This window comes from Myotis davidii, unplaced genomic scaffold (assembly GCF_000327345.1).
Source record: "Myotis davidii unplaced genomic scaffold, ASM32734v1 scaffold68, whole genome shotgun sequence".
Lineage (NCBI taxonomy): Eukaryota > Metazoa > Chordata > Mammalia > Chiroptera > Vespertilionidae > Myotis > Myotis davidii.
Genome location: NW_006300376.1, coordinates 598,491 through 613,485, shown reverse-complemented (window position 1 = coordinate 613,485; position 14,995 = coordinate 598,491). Strand labels below are relative to the sequence as shown.

The 14,995-nt window shown below is 41.4% G+C and overlaps 1 protein-coding gene across 1 annotated transcript in view; it reads left to right on the top strand.

Moving 5' to 3' along the window:
- Positions 1 to 14,995, top strand: part of LOC102775115 (transmembrane protein FLJ37396) — a 48,863-nt gene that overhangs the window by 30,119 nt on the left and 3,749 nt on the right. The window contains 6 exon segments of the mRNA XM_015572717.1: positions 1,596 to 1,798; positions 4,019 to 4,174; positions 6,779 to 6,872; positions 8,284 to 8,454; positions 8,456 to 8,497; positions 14,022 to 14,176. Of these exon segments, the coding sequence (XP_015428203.1) occupies positions 1,596 to 1,798; positions 4,019 to 4,174; positions 6,779 to 6,872; positions 8,284 to 8,454; positions 8,456 to 8,497; positions 14,022 to 14,176 (821 nt within the window).

Sequence of the window (14,995 nt, the reverse complement as noted above, 5' to 3'; positions counted from 1 at the left end):
GAGAAACATTGATATGAGAGAGACATATTGACTGGTTGCCTCCCGTAATCCCCACCCCGCAAACTGGGGCTGAGGATTGACCCACAACCCAGGCATGGTCCCTTGACTGGGAATTGAACTAATGACCCTTTGGTTCACAGGCTGACTCTCTAACCACTGACCCTCACCTGCCAGGGCATGGTACCAGATTTTTAAAATGTATTTTAAATTCTCTTATAAATCATAGTACATATCTAAGATACTTGTCTAGGCTCCCAGTTTTAATAATTATTACTTTTGAAATGTGTTCAAATTTGGATCTAGAAATGATAAATATTCAAATTAAACTTTTGTATTAGGCCAGAAAAGAGGGCACATATTACCCTCAGAGGACATGTAGGAATTAGTTTAATAACATTCTTAATCACTTTTGGAAGACTTCAAGAGTCTAGAAATTGCATCCTTGAGTAGACAAGGCTTTTGGTAGATAAATGGATGGATAGGGGAGTTCGTACACGCTCAGGGAGCCAAACTTGGAAAGGCAGATCAGGGTCCTGAAACTGGGTCCTTGCGGAGTGGTATATTAAAGAGTAGCAAAGGTGTCAGAGTAGAGGAACTGACCACAACAGGAGGGCATTAAAAACAATGGGATTATTTCACAAGTTGCCCAGGGTTGGCTCTGAGTGGAGGAACGCTGTAAAGGCAGGTTAGCTGGGTGGGTGTGGCTCAGTGGTTGAGCTTCAACCTATGAAGCAGGAGGTCATGATTCTATTCCCAGAGCACAGGCCCCGGTTGGTTGCGAGCTTGATCCCCAGTGGGGGGCATGCAGAGGGCAGGCAATCAGTGATTCTCTCTCATCACTGATGTTTCTATCTCTCTCTCCCTCTCCCTTCCTCTCTGAAATCAATAAAAATATATATACTTTTTAAAGTATATATAAAAAAAATAAAGGCGTTTTAGTGTCCTATAAAAAGGCTTAACTTGGGATTAGGAAGCCTGAATGTACTCTTGGTGTTGCTGTGTGACACTTAGAAAGTTCCAGTGTTGCTTCAGACCCTCACAGATCAAATGGAAATCATGGCATCTGTGACGCCCATTTTATGGGGATCTTGTGAAAATAAACGAGTTAATGTTGGTTAAAATACTTTGAATTGTTGAGAGGTGATCAGAGGGGCTTATAAGAAATTATTATTATTGGCCATAAAATATTTGACAGATATCAGGACTGCTATTTCTATTTAGGTAGTCTTTGTCATTTCTATTCTTTATTTTGGCTTAAAACATTTATAATAATAACAACAAATACAATGTACCAGGCATTTTCACAGCTACTTACTTAAGCCTCTTAACATCCCTTCTAGGTGATTACTTAGTATCTATTAGTGCCTATTTTGTACTGTTATTATCCCCACTTTACAGATGAGGAAACTAAGAGACAACACAATAGAGTAAATTGCCCCAAATCTCACAGATTTTAAGTGGCAGAGCCAGGATTTGAGCCCAGAAAATCTGGATCCAGAATCTGTGCTACTAATAGCATTTTTCTTAATATGTGATATTTCTTTTATATATATATATATTTTTTTTTTTTTTCAAAATACTTGGTTTTCTCTCAGCTGCTTTCAGCGAAGGTGATGGGCGATCCCTTTCTTGTGGAGGAGATAGGCCTGCTTGCACTTAAGTCTGCAGCAGCCGAAGGACAGAACCAAGGCCGAGGTGCTCGTGTGCTGCTCCTGGAGACGTTTTCCAAACTTCTGGAACTTGTGACCCTCCGCCACCGGCTGATAGAAATGAGCGTGGAGAGCGCATGCTTGGCTCGGTCAGTGGGGGCATTGAAGGTCTGGTGGGGGGTTACAGACAGCGGGGATTCCTGCCTACAAGCCTTGCCCCCTCCGTGCCCCCCGAACAGCCTGTGGAAACTTTCTAAATTGCTGAAATGGCCACCTGGCTTGCTCCTTCTCTCACCGAGGCCTTCCTATGTGCCTCCCTGACCACTTAGCTAGGCTAGGTCCTAGCACCTGGCCTTCCTCTCCATTCAGCACATTACTGTGTAATAAGATGCTTCATATTGGTTTATTGGTTTTCCTGCTAGTGGAAGTCCCCTGAATACAAAAACCCTGTGTGTATTGTTTTCCATGGTACCTCATCACCTGGGGCCAGGCCTGCCCTGCACCAACACTCTAAATATTGACTGGATTTTTCTCTTGACTGTAATGAAGTTGAATAGCAGAGCAGAAATAGTAGAGGGCTAGACAAAGGAGAGGCAGTGACACCATTCCGGTTTTTTTTTGGGGAGGGAAAGATGAATGACTTAGGTGTTAGGTATGAGTGTGAGGTGATAGTAAGATATCCAAGTGGACATGTTCCATTCACAGGAAGAATATGGAACTAAAGGATTTGTTGCAAACCTGTGTGAGTTCGACTGTGTTCTGATCTTCATGAGAGGCCCTGTACACACAAAGGGTCCAGCCATCTACCACCAACCATTTGTGAGGGCCTATTGTGGCCTGGGTCTGTACTGAGAACTTCATGTGTATTCGTTCATTTAATTCTCAGAATATCCTTTTGAGGTAGCTTTCAAACATTTTGCCAGTGAGGAAGTAGAGGCTCAGAAAAGGTAAGTACTTTGCCTAAGATGGCATAACTAGAAAGTATTATAGAAGAATATACAAATTTAAACACAAGTCAAGATATATATTAACCTCTATGATATTATTTCCCCATAATTTCTGATCATAAGTCTTAGAGCTCACAATGTAAAAGTCATCCCTGATGAAGTTTGATAATATACCATAGTCATGTGAACAAGATATTATGGGAGCACAGAAAATGGAGTATTTCGTTCTATTTAAGGGGATCAGGGAAAGCTTCATAGAAAAGGGACTGTTATGGGATGAATTGTGTCCCCCCCACCCCCCTGCCAAATTCATATGTTCAAGTCCCAGCCCTAGTACCTCAGCATGTGACTTTATTTGGAGATAGGGTCTTTACAGAAGAAATCACGTTAAAATGAAGTTACGGAGCTGGGCCCTAATCCCATAAGACTGGTGTCCCTATAAGAAGAGGTGATTTGGACAAAGGCACACACAGAGGGAAGACAATGTGGAAACACAAGGAGAAGATGGCTAACTATAAGCCAAGGAGAGAGGCCTTCCTTCACAGCCCTCAGAAGGAACCAACCCCACTGACACCTTGACCTCAGGTTTCCATCCTCCAGAGCTATGAGACGTATTGCTGTTGTGTAAGCCACCCAGGTTATGGTACTTTGTTACAGCAGCCTAGAGAACTAATATAGGTGCCATTTGAACTCAGCCTTGACGTGCCAATTTCTCAAGATGGAGAAATGTGTTAGAATGGGGGTGAGAGAAGAGGAGAAGACGTTCTAGACACAGAGAGCTGAAATGCCAGGGGACACCGAACGGAGCCTTGCTGCAAGCTGTGGAAACGTGGGAGTAGAACGCAGAGTTGGGCAAGATGGAGATGGGGTCCCTGGAGGGGACTGTTGGGGTGTGGGGCAGGAAGGCAGACACCCCAAGGAGAGTATGGAGAAGATGAGAAGAGGACTGGGTTTGGAACCTCAGGAAACACCAGGATTTGAAAACAAAGACAAGAAGAAAATGAAGACAGAGAGAGTGGTCACAAGGTAGGAGCGTGGACATCCTGGGTCCAGGAGAGCAATGTTCCTTAAGAAGGGGACAGAGGCCAGTCGTGAAGAGCTCCACGGGAAGAAAATGAACCTTGTATTGAGGGCAATATAGGTGATCTGGTGAGGACTCTGAGGACAGAACTAGCTTGCAGGAAATGAGAGTTAAGGAAGTACCCAAGCACATCTCCTCCTACGTTACTTCTATTTTCAACTGTCATGGCAAAGGGCAGACAGAAGACCTTTGTGACTCATTCACTTCCTGCCCTACTTGTGTTACTTTTATTTTGCCTTCTGCTTTTGTGCTTATTCTAATGTTTTGGTTTTCTTACCACTTAGTTTCCTTTTAGGGGAAAATAAATAGTAAATGTTTTTGGCTCTTTTCCCCCCTTTTAGTCTCTATAAGAAAATGGCGTGGGAGATGGGCTTTGGAGAGTTCCATTTGCATCTGAGGCCTGTTCACTTTGAGTTTGCAACACACAAGGACAAGGTGGATCATCAACCGCCTGTCTTTATCACCTCTCTGCTGGAGAACAGTGATCGCGTAGACAGGTGAGCCTTAAGAGGGTCAAAGTAAAAATAATGTAATGGTAGAATGAATAACTAGTGAAAAACAATTTCTACCACCACTGGACATGCAAATGCAATTGTATTTCTAATTGTATTTATATTCTGTCTGCCATAATGCCATTTATTTTCTTTCTTCCTTTTTCTTAATAAGAGGGGGAAATAAGGTCTCAATCAAGGAGAATAATTTGATTTAAAAACATCAAGTAACTGAGCAATGGAAGAATCAGATCAGAGAGTTCAAATGAGATGGAATCACAGGCTCAGGTAGCTCCCCGGGTTGACTATGTTGCTTCTGTGTAGAAAGGGGTGTGAGGGTTGATCTCGTGGGGCAAGAACCGTGGATCAGAAATCCAGGTCTCTTCTCTCACTTCCGCTGGGACCAGGAAGAAGTCAGTCAAGTGTTTTTGAGCACTGTTTCCTCGAAATTCTAACACAATGTACAAATCTAACATGTATGGCAATATCGTATACAGGTTCTTCTGTTGGTCAATAAAAGAAGCTGACTCAAACCAGTGAAACCTCTATTTCATGCCCATTGGCAGAAAGCAAACACTCCTACCACTAACAGACCATGAATCCATTCAGTTCGAGAAAGGGATCTTTTTCCCCTCAAAGAGTCCACCTTCGATGTATGCTGAGAAGAAATGTTTGTCTTCTTTCCTTCCCCCTTAGTCTGCCCTCCCACTGAGGGCCCTAGTTCTATCCTTAGAGATTTCTGGTCCTGGTCCCACCTACCCTAGGAAGGCAAGGGTGACTCCAAGGAGGGAAAGTCACCTTGTTTCTGCTTATGTGAATCCCTGCTCAAAATACAACTTGGATATGTTAGTATATTAATATGTTAAGGGACTCATCTTCCTCAGAGAGAGCATGGGTAGAATGGAGGGGTTAGGATGATAGAATACAGTGTCTCTGAATTTCTCAATCTTGGCACTATGAAAATTTGGGGCAGAGTGACTCTTTCTTGTAGGGGGCTGTGTATCAGAGGTTGTTTAGCAGCACTCCTGACCACTACCTACCAGATGCTAGTAATACCTCTTCTTCCCATTTGTGACAATCAAAAATGTCTCCAGATATTGCCAATTGTCCTCTGAAGGCAAAATGTCCCCCGCTCTATCCTGTCACACTAGCTAATCCAAAAAGAGAATTTGTTGTTAGGATAAAGAGGGATCTCATAGAAGCTGAAGGCAAGGTTTAGTCTCCAACCTAGAGCTAAGCTATTCTCTGTCTCTTCGAGGGCCTCCTGCTGGAGTTGATCTTTTACACTGCCGTGAAATAGGGCCTATTTTGTTCAGTCAGAATCAACCAAACAGCACAGGTTGCCCAAGTGCTCTGTGTCCTGGCCAAGCAGTGATGGTCCTCCCAGTGATGACCCAGAGATTCTGCAAGATCTGGGAAACCCTCTGAATTCTAGAGAACGGTTTATGCAACCAAGGAATTTGGGTCTGGAGTTTGCATTTGTTTTATATATGTTCATTTCTTAAAGTTGCCACTTAGGAGTTCTGCTGTGACAGCAACATATATCAAACATAAGCATAGTGACTTACATTTTAAAAAGTACATTCATGCATATGATTCCACTTAATATTTGTCACAGCCACATATGAGATAAGTGATATCTCATTTACATAAAGTCATAGATAAAGAAACCAAAAGTCATAGATGTTAAATTACATAATAGAGTCTCATAGTTATGGACAAAGGCAGAAACGTGGTTACAGAGAATATTAGATGACCATTAGGGCAATGGGAGAAAGTTAGAACTGGACAACTTTTCGGGAGTGCACAAGGGGGTCTGAGTCCGTGAGGGGCCTGAGCAGATGAGGCTGTGGGGAGGAAGACACTTCCCTCCATCTACCCTCTTCGGTTCTTTCTGCTGGTCTAATAGTCAAATCAACATGAGGCAGATTAACAAGAGAAAATGATCCAATTTAATTATATATGTTCTATGGGAACCCCATATACACGAGAGGTTCAGAGGGGGGAAAGGAAAAATGAGGTAATAACTTTCTGAGCTAAGGAATGAGGCAAGGCACGTTGGGGCTTCAGCGGGGAGGAAGGTCACTCTCAGGACAGTAAGATCAGATGCTCAGATGTTCAGTAATTAGACGTTTGCTCTGGCCTAGCTATAAGTCATAAAAAGTTATCTCTGGTGATAAACTCCTATTATAGACAAGGCCTTTAATTTAAATTCTTTAAGGGAGAGGTAAAAGTTTCTGGAAGCCGGCAGGGTTTCAATTGCCTTTGGCTCAAGACAATCCACATGCCAAAGTGGGGAGGTCAAGAAGGCAAGCGGAAAAACAGGAGAAAAACAGTGGTATAGTGATCAAGAGAAAATAATTTCAAATGCTCCAGGGTGGATAGTCACCACAATGAAACTATAGGGAGATCAAGTCCAATAAGGACTGAAAAGACCCCAGAGCCCTTCAGTCTTTGAGTGGAAATATCAAGTCTTGCATAACATCTGCACTTGCTGTTACTACTGATGTCCCAGAGCTGATCACAGGCCATTCTGTCCCATCAGAATGGGCATCTCTTGACTAATGGCACAGCACAATGACTGAAACAGTGACATGTTTCTTCTTGCAGATATTCTCCTACTTCTCTTGTCTTGGCCATCTCTGAGGTGGATGATAACCAAGTTGGCAAATTTAGTTTTTATACAAAGGAAGCCATCCTTAAGGTAAATTATTTTAATTTTTTTAAAGAAACTAAAGTAAAATTAAGCAATTTTCTCATGTATTTCTTTAAAAATCATAATGTTTAATCCATATAAGTTTGGGTCTCTTATATAAGAAAAGCTTCCAACTTCATAAGTAATGATGAAGGCCTTGCCTCATTTGATGTGCACATTGGCCTGGTTTGAACTATAGAGACTGCAACACCCTTTGCAATACCTTCTATTAGATATTAAAAAGAAGCACTTGTAGTGAGCCACCTTTGTGTCAAGCTTTTGAAAATATACGCTTGTTATTGGAGCTTTTATCTGACCTTTTTAAGTCAGATGGTGCTGTTTTTTTCCTGTCACTCGGATAGCTTCCTTTGCTTCTATGTGTGTCTGTGCAGGCTTCAATTTGTATGTGTATTTTTTAAACATAAATCTAATCTTGGCAGTTTTGCAAGAGCCTTCCCCTATGCGTGTTTGCTCACCCATTAAAGCCTGCTCATCCTTTCCTGACATTTGGGGAAACCTGATGGTGTCCAGCTACAGAGCACATCAAGCTTTGGGGCTGCCTTCCTGGATGAAATGCTGCTTAGGGAGATTCAGTCCTGTGACTGAGGAACAAGGATCTCAGCTCATCCTGCAGTTTGACTTTTATATATACACTAGAGGCCTGGTTCACAAAATTCGTGCACTTGGGGGGAGGCGTCCCTCAGCCCAGCCTGCACCCTCTTGCAGTCTGGGAGCCCTTGGGGGATGTCTGACTGACAGCTTAAGCTGATAGTCAGACATCCTTAGCACTGCCACGGAGGCAGGAGAGGCTCCCACCACCACCACTGTGCTCGCCAGAGCCCAACTTCCGGCCAAGCAGCACTCCCACTGTGGGAGCATACTGACCACCAGGGGCAGCTCCTGCGTTGAACATCTGCCCCCTGATGGTCAGTGCACATCATAGCGACCAGTCTTTCCGCTGTTCAGTCGATTTGCATATTAGTCTTTATTATATAGGATGTTGCATAAGTGGTGATCTCAACCCTCAACTTTAGTTTTTCCTTTTTTTAAAGAATTTATTTTTGTTGTTAAAAATATCACATATGTCCCCCTTTTTTCCCATTGACTCTCCTCCCCCTAATACCACCCCCCCCCAGACCCTCACCACACTATTGTCTATATTCGATGGGGTATGCATATATGCATATAAATTCTTTGGTTAATCTCTCCACACCCCTCCCCTACCCCACCTGCCCTCTGAGATTCTGCAGTCTGTTCCATGCTTTTATGTCTCTGGACCTATTTTGTTCATCAGTTTATTTTGTTCATTAGAGTCTACGTATGCGTGAGACTATGTGATATTTGTCTTTCTCTGACTGGTTTATTTACCCTTTTCTTTATGAGAGAAATTCCTAATACCTTTTATATTTTCTTTTTGTAGCTCTTGTTCCATTCGGGAGTTGAAAACATGCAAGTGACTCTTGCATGTCAAGCTGCTCAGAAAAATGCTTTGATGGTGGCTGTCCAGCATGCATTCTTCTATCACACTCCCCGAGGGGGATGTCCTGCTGATGTCCAGGTCAGCCTGTAAGATAGGGGAGCCTGAGGCATGCTACCATGATCCACCAGCTAACATCAGGCTGTTCCTTCCTTGCGTACTTCCCTCCTTACCTTTACCCCTACCTCTCCTTCCTCCCTTCTTTCTCTTCTCCCCCTTTCTCTTCTCTTTCTCCCATTTTTCCTTCTTTCCTGTATTTTTATTTTCTTTTCTTCCCGCCTTTCTTTTATTTCTTCTTTTCTAAAGTGACTCAACAAATGACCAAATCTTTACTTGGTCTTTTACCTTTTATTGCTAATAATTTTTCTTTATATGTAACTCTATAATATTGACTAGCTAGAATAAAATAACATTTTCATCCAACTTTGTCCTTTGTAGATAAAGGACTCCATTGTTTTATGTTCTATCCTTCCTGTATTTCTTTTTTGCAAAAGTAAAATTTTTTTAGGGTAGCCAAATGAGGAATACCCAAGGCCAAAGTAGTAAGGGATTATAAATTCATTAGGTCATCTGGATACTAGATGGGCTGAGTCCCCAAATGGTGCCAGCACCCAAAGGTAGGGAGTCAGAGGTTTTAAAGGACTCTAGGTGGGCTTTTTATGGGCAGAGAATTCTCTGTGCAGGTCCAGAGTCTGGGACAGTCCAGAAGGGAGAGATAATGGTCTTAGCAAATGGAATGTGGTCTTAGCAAGTGGAATGTGGTCTCAGCAAGTGGAAAGTGGTCTAAGCGAAAGGGAATGTTCATTGAGAAGTGGCCTAAAGGGCAGTTCCAGGGGAGGGGTATCGATTCAATTCTTTGATCAAACCTAACAAATTTATGCCTTCTTTTTTCCACAAAAGTCAACACCCAATATATACTCTTTCTTTTCCTGACTTTTTTTTATTGTTATTGAGATACTAGTGGACGGTGCACGAATTCGTGCACATTAAAAGGAAATTAATTAGAAAAAATATTTTATTATTGCCATTTGCCCTTTATAATAGAAGTGTCAATCAAATTCATGATCGACAATAACAGATCGAAACACGTATGTGTGATTGGTGCCAGCAAGAGCTTTATATGTATTGTGCATGCGCGATTCAACATTTATTTTTAAATGGCCAGTGTGCGTCCTAGGTACCAGCCAGTCAGTTGGTCGGATGGATGGACAGTCGGTCACTTGGCCTTTTATATATATAGATAATTTACATTACATTAAGTTTATCCCTTTACCACATATAATTCACAAGATCATGCAACCATCACCACAACTTAATTCCAAAAAGTTTTCATCACTCTCAAAAGAAATTCTGTACCAATTAGCAGTCACTCCCATTCCCCTCTCCCCTCAGCCCCTAGCAACCTGGACTCTGCTTTGTGTCTCTATAGCTTTGCCTATTCTGGAAATTTTATATAAATGGAATCATAAAACATGCCACTTCATGTCAGATTTCTTTTTACTTAGCATTATGTTTTCAAGCTTCATCCATGTTTGAACATGTATCAGTACTTCATTCCCTTGTACTGATGGAAGATATCCTACAGCTATACCACATTTTGTTTCTCCATTATCAGTTGACAAGCATTAGGTTGTTTTTACTTTTGGGCTATTATGAATAATAATATGAACATGTTATTGTCTCACTTCTTTATTTTAGCTGTGCTAGTGGGAGTAAATGGTATCTCATCATGGTTTTCATTAGCATTTCTCTAATTACTAATGATTTGAGGATCTTTCCATGTGCTTATTGGCCATTTGTATGTCTTTGTTAGAGAAATGTCTATTCAAATGCTTTGCCCTTTTACAAATTTGGATTTTTGGGTCTTTTCATTCTTGTAAGAATTCTTTATTTAATCTGAATACAAGCCCCTTATCAAGTATAATATTTGCAAATATTTTCTCCCATTCTAAGAGCCATCTTCTCACTTTTGTGATGGTGCCCTTGGAAACAAATTTTTCATTTTGATAAATCCAATTTACCTATTCTTTCTTTTGTTATTTGTTCATTTGAGCTCATCAGGTAATACTAAGGTATAATTCATGCTCCGGAGGAACTTACAGGCCAGTGTAGGTAAGGGGGACCGGCCAACAAGTAGTTCAAATGCACAAGGCATAAAAGAGATTCAACAAGCTATTAAAAGAATTTTTTTAAAAAAAGAGGTCCCATTTGGGCACCTCAGTAGGGTAGCACAGAGAGGAGGCATTTGGGAAAGCCTGGGGGATGAGCTTTTTGATAGGCAGAGATGACCATGTGATCATTCTGAGTAGAGAGGAGTCCCTTCAGATACCCAGGCATGGAAGCAAGAAAGGGCAGATGGGGACTAGGGGAAAATGAGCTGGTTTGACCACCACTTGTGGTTTTCATATGAAGTTAACATATAGATTCCTTTATTTAATTAATTTAATCTTATGAGGAATACCAATGATTAAACAGGTATAAGTGGGGTTGTTATGATTGCCAGGGAGATTGAAAGGTTTATGAGTTATTTCCTGAGATCCACCCAGGGAGCAAATGTTGAAAGGCACTAGATGGGAGCACAGGGCAGGCCAGGGAGGGCATGAAGAGTAATAGCCTGGAAAGACCTACAGCACTGGGAGGGGTAAGGAGGCATTAGGGTAAAATATACATTTATATGTAAGTATACATGAATATATGTGTATGTGTATTTATATGCTTTCCTACGAATGTGGGACGAGAAGAGGGCTAATGAGATAATAAGGAGGAATAAATGATGAAGACAGCGAAAGGGACCAAGAGGAAGGGAGGAAAGGGGGGTAAAAAAGGAAAGAGACAGAGACAGAATAAAATTGTGCATTGCTACCAAAGCTGAAGGAGAGAAATGTTTCAAGAAGAAATGAGTCATCTAAGATGTGCAGATGACAAATAAGCACATAAAAAAGGAGTTCAAAACCATTAGTTATTAGATAAATGTAAAACCCCAGTGAAAAATAACTGCACACCCATTTGAATGGTTAACTTTTACATGGCTGATCATTCCAAGTGTTGGCAAGGATGAGACATATCTAGAACTCCCATACACTGCTCATGGGAATGCAAAATGGTCAATCATCTTGGAAAATAGTTTTAGCACTTTCTTAAAAAATTAAACATATGCTTACCAGATGATCCAGCCAGTCTACTCCTATGTATTTACTAAAGAGAAAGCACATGTCCATATAAAGACATACACAAATGTTTACAGCAGCTTTATTTTAAAATAGCCAAGAACTGGCAAGAACCCAAATACCCATCACCAGATGAATGGATAAACAAATTGTGGTATATTCATACAATGGAATACTACTCAGCAATACAAAGACATGATCTATTGATATACACAATAATATGGATGAAGCCAGACAAAAAAGAGTACATACTGCATAACCCCCTTTATATAAAGTTCTAGAAAATGCATTCTGATCTATAGTTGCAGAAAGCAGAACAACGGTTACTTGAGGAAGGGGGTGGGTGGGAGGGATGGTGATGGTCATTATTTTTCTGTGGCGATGGTTTCAGTTGCACACATATACTAAAACTTCTCTAATTGAACACTTCATATATGTGCTGTTAATTGAATGTCAATTGTACCTCAATAAAGCTATTATTTTTTTAAAAAAAAAGCTATTATTTTTAAAATATACTTTTAATGATTTCAGAGGGAGAGAAAGATAGAAATATCAAGGATGAGAGAGAATCATTGATCAGCTGCCTCCTGCACACCCCACACTGGGGATCAAGTCCACAACTTAGGTATGTGCCCTGACCGAGAATCCTTCATAGGTCGACGCTCAACCACTGAGCCACACAAACCAGGCAAAGCTATTATTTTTTAAAAAGAAGAAGAAAGAAGAAAAAGTTGAAAGTTGATAGAGTTAAGTCTAGAGGGAAGAACCAGAGAGTAGGGATTAAAATGAGACCCTTTGACATTCTCCAAGGCTCACTGCTGACTGACAGAGCAGCTCTGATGGAGTTGGAGTGAAGGCATACTGCCAGTGTTAAGGAGCGACAAGGTGACAAAAATACAAACACGGTGTATATTTACTGCTCCAGTATTAGTCAGCTCAGGTTGCCAAAACAAAATACCATGGACTAGCTTAAACAACAGAAATTTATTTTCGCATAATTCTGGAGGCCAGAAATCCATGATCCAGGTGCCTGCATGGTCAGCTTCTGGTAAGGGCTCTCTTCCTTGATTGAAGACGGCTGAATTCTCACTGTGGTCTCACGTGGCAGCAAAAGAGAGAGAACTCTGTGTCTTTCTCTTCTTGGAAGGGCACCAGCCCTATCAGATTGGAGCCCCACCATTATGACCTTACCTAACCCTAATTACCTTCCAATACTATCTTCAAATGTCTTCAAATACCATCTTATTGGGGAATGGGGCTTCAACATAAGAAGTTAGGGAGAGATACAAACATTTAGTCCATAGTAGTTCTTTAAGAAGTTTGGTCAGAATTGCAGAGGAAGTTTGAGGGGGCAAGATAATTAAGAATAAAATAGATATAAATATATTTGTAGGAAGGAGCTGGAAAAGAGGAAGCAATTGAGGATAGAAATGTAGATGGGTCTAGTGGGTATGACTCGGTGGTTGAGCTTCAACCTATGAACCAGGAGGTCATGGTTTGATTCCTGGTCAGGGCACATGCCCAAATTGCAGGCTCGATCCCCAGTGTGCGGTGCGTAAGAGGCAGCCAATCAATGATTCTCTCTCATCATTGATGTTTCTATCTCTCTCTCCCTCTCCCTTCCTCTCTGAAATCAATAAAAATATTTTATATATAAAAAAGAAAGAAATGAAAGATGGGCATGGTGGGCTGTTGAAGGCAGGTGGGGGAGTCAGAGAGTTAACAGTTCAATTCAGAAGCTTCTGTGGTCCAGGCAAGGCAGTGCGCTAAGTGATGAATATACATGGGTTCGTGGAATCCTCTCAACAGCCCCATGCGATAGGGAATATCATCCCCTTTTCTGAAAGGTTAAGGACAGAACCAAGATCACAAGCGTGTCAGCACTGCGACCTGATTGCAGAGCTTGTGTTTAGTCAGTATTTTAGGAAAAATGTAAAAGAATTCCATTCATTGTGCCCAAGAGCTCCATAACCAATAGGAGTATTGAAAAATATGGATTTCCCTTTTTTTTTCTCCATCTTCCTTGTCCTTGCCCCGCCCTCCCTCCGCCTCTCCCTCCTTCATCATTGCATGGTGCATGGCAGCATATATAGCCCACCTCCATCTGCTTAGACTCTACCAGAATGGGCACGCGAAACAAGTTCTCAGATCTCACAGCCATGAAGCCCATCAGCAGTATTTCTTGAGAGGCCCCTCTGATGGAGCACTCCACTAGCCACCTGTGGAATGGAGAATTTTTGTCGGAGCACTTTAGATAATTGTGTTCTATTCTGGAAATAGTTACTCTTAGTGCCTCACCCCTTTATTGTGCAAACTAGTAGCTCCCTTCCCTTCCCTCCCTTACTCTCTATACTTTCTTCCCCTCCCCCTTCTCTCCATTCCCACCCCTTCCCCAGGTATCCAGTCATTTACATGTATTTGTGGTCAGTTGTGGCTGTGAGATAATTTTATAGCCAGTACCATGGGACATATAAATCCAACAATTTGGATTCACTTTGGTTTGAAATATTTTAGGAAATACGTTCAGATCTGAAAAATGATGGTGGAATGGGTCCAACCAGAAGAAATTCCAGAATTGTAAATGGCATAGAGAGATTGCTGTTGGCCCCAACTCCGAAACTTCCAGACACCTTTATTCTTCCTTCAGAAAGATCCAAGGCTATCAAAAGGTACTGTATCAGAGGGAAGCAGGATTAACATAAATGTGTCCTCTTTTAAGTCAGTTAAGAACAGAGTGTTATGGGACTGAAGAATGACTAAACTCCCAGAGTGACCAGCATGTGTTTGATATTGAACCTTGTATGAACAGTGAGAAGGCTCATTCCTTCTGATATACTCCAGTCTATGAAGGAGAGTTAACAGTTCCTAATTACAACCTCTTTTCTCTTCTCTTCTTCCCTCTCCTCCCTTCTCTTGCTTTTCCCTCCCTCTCCTTCCTCCCTTTTTCTACATTTTTCAAACTTTAAAAAGTGTAGAACACAAGAACAAAGAATATTGGCCTCTCCAAATTTTCCATGTCTCTTAGTGAGAAGTACAGACCTATCCTTACTATTCTAACAAGAGTTTTGTCTTTGCTTAGAATAATAGAATGGTGTGTTGTCAAAGAGACACAATCTCTAAAAAGATATGTCTATGAGGCAGGGATGCCCTATTATGTCTTGATTTCTCCTCACCATGACAGAGAGAGATATTTGTATTCTGCAATAATTCTAAATACTCTGAATATTTCATTGGGGCATACCAATGATATTCTAGTTTAATTCTGGTAAATTTAAGATGGGGGAAAAAACAACAAACAACAACAGGCAAAGCTACTCTACTTCTCAAGATGCCATTAATCTGACATATGGCCAGAGTTCAGGTGCCGTAAATCCACACTCCCAATGTGTGGGTGGAAGATTTATGATCAATGTGTCTGGTCCAGCAGACCCTTGGGAGGGCCTTTCAGTCCAGGTGCCCCTACACATGAGGCCTGGAGGACACAAAGG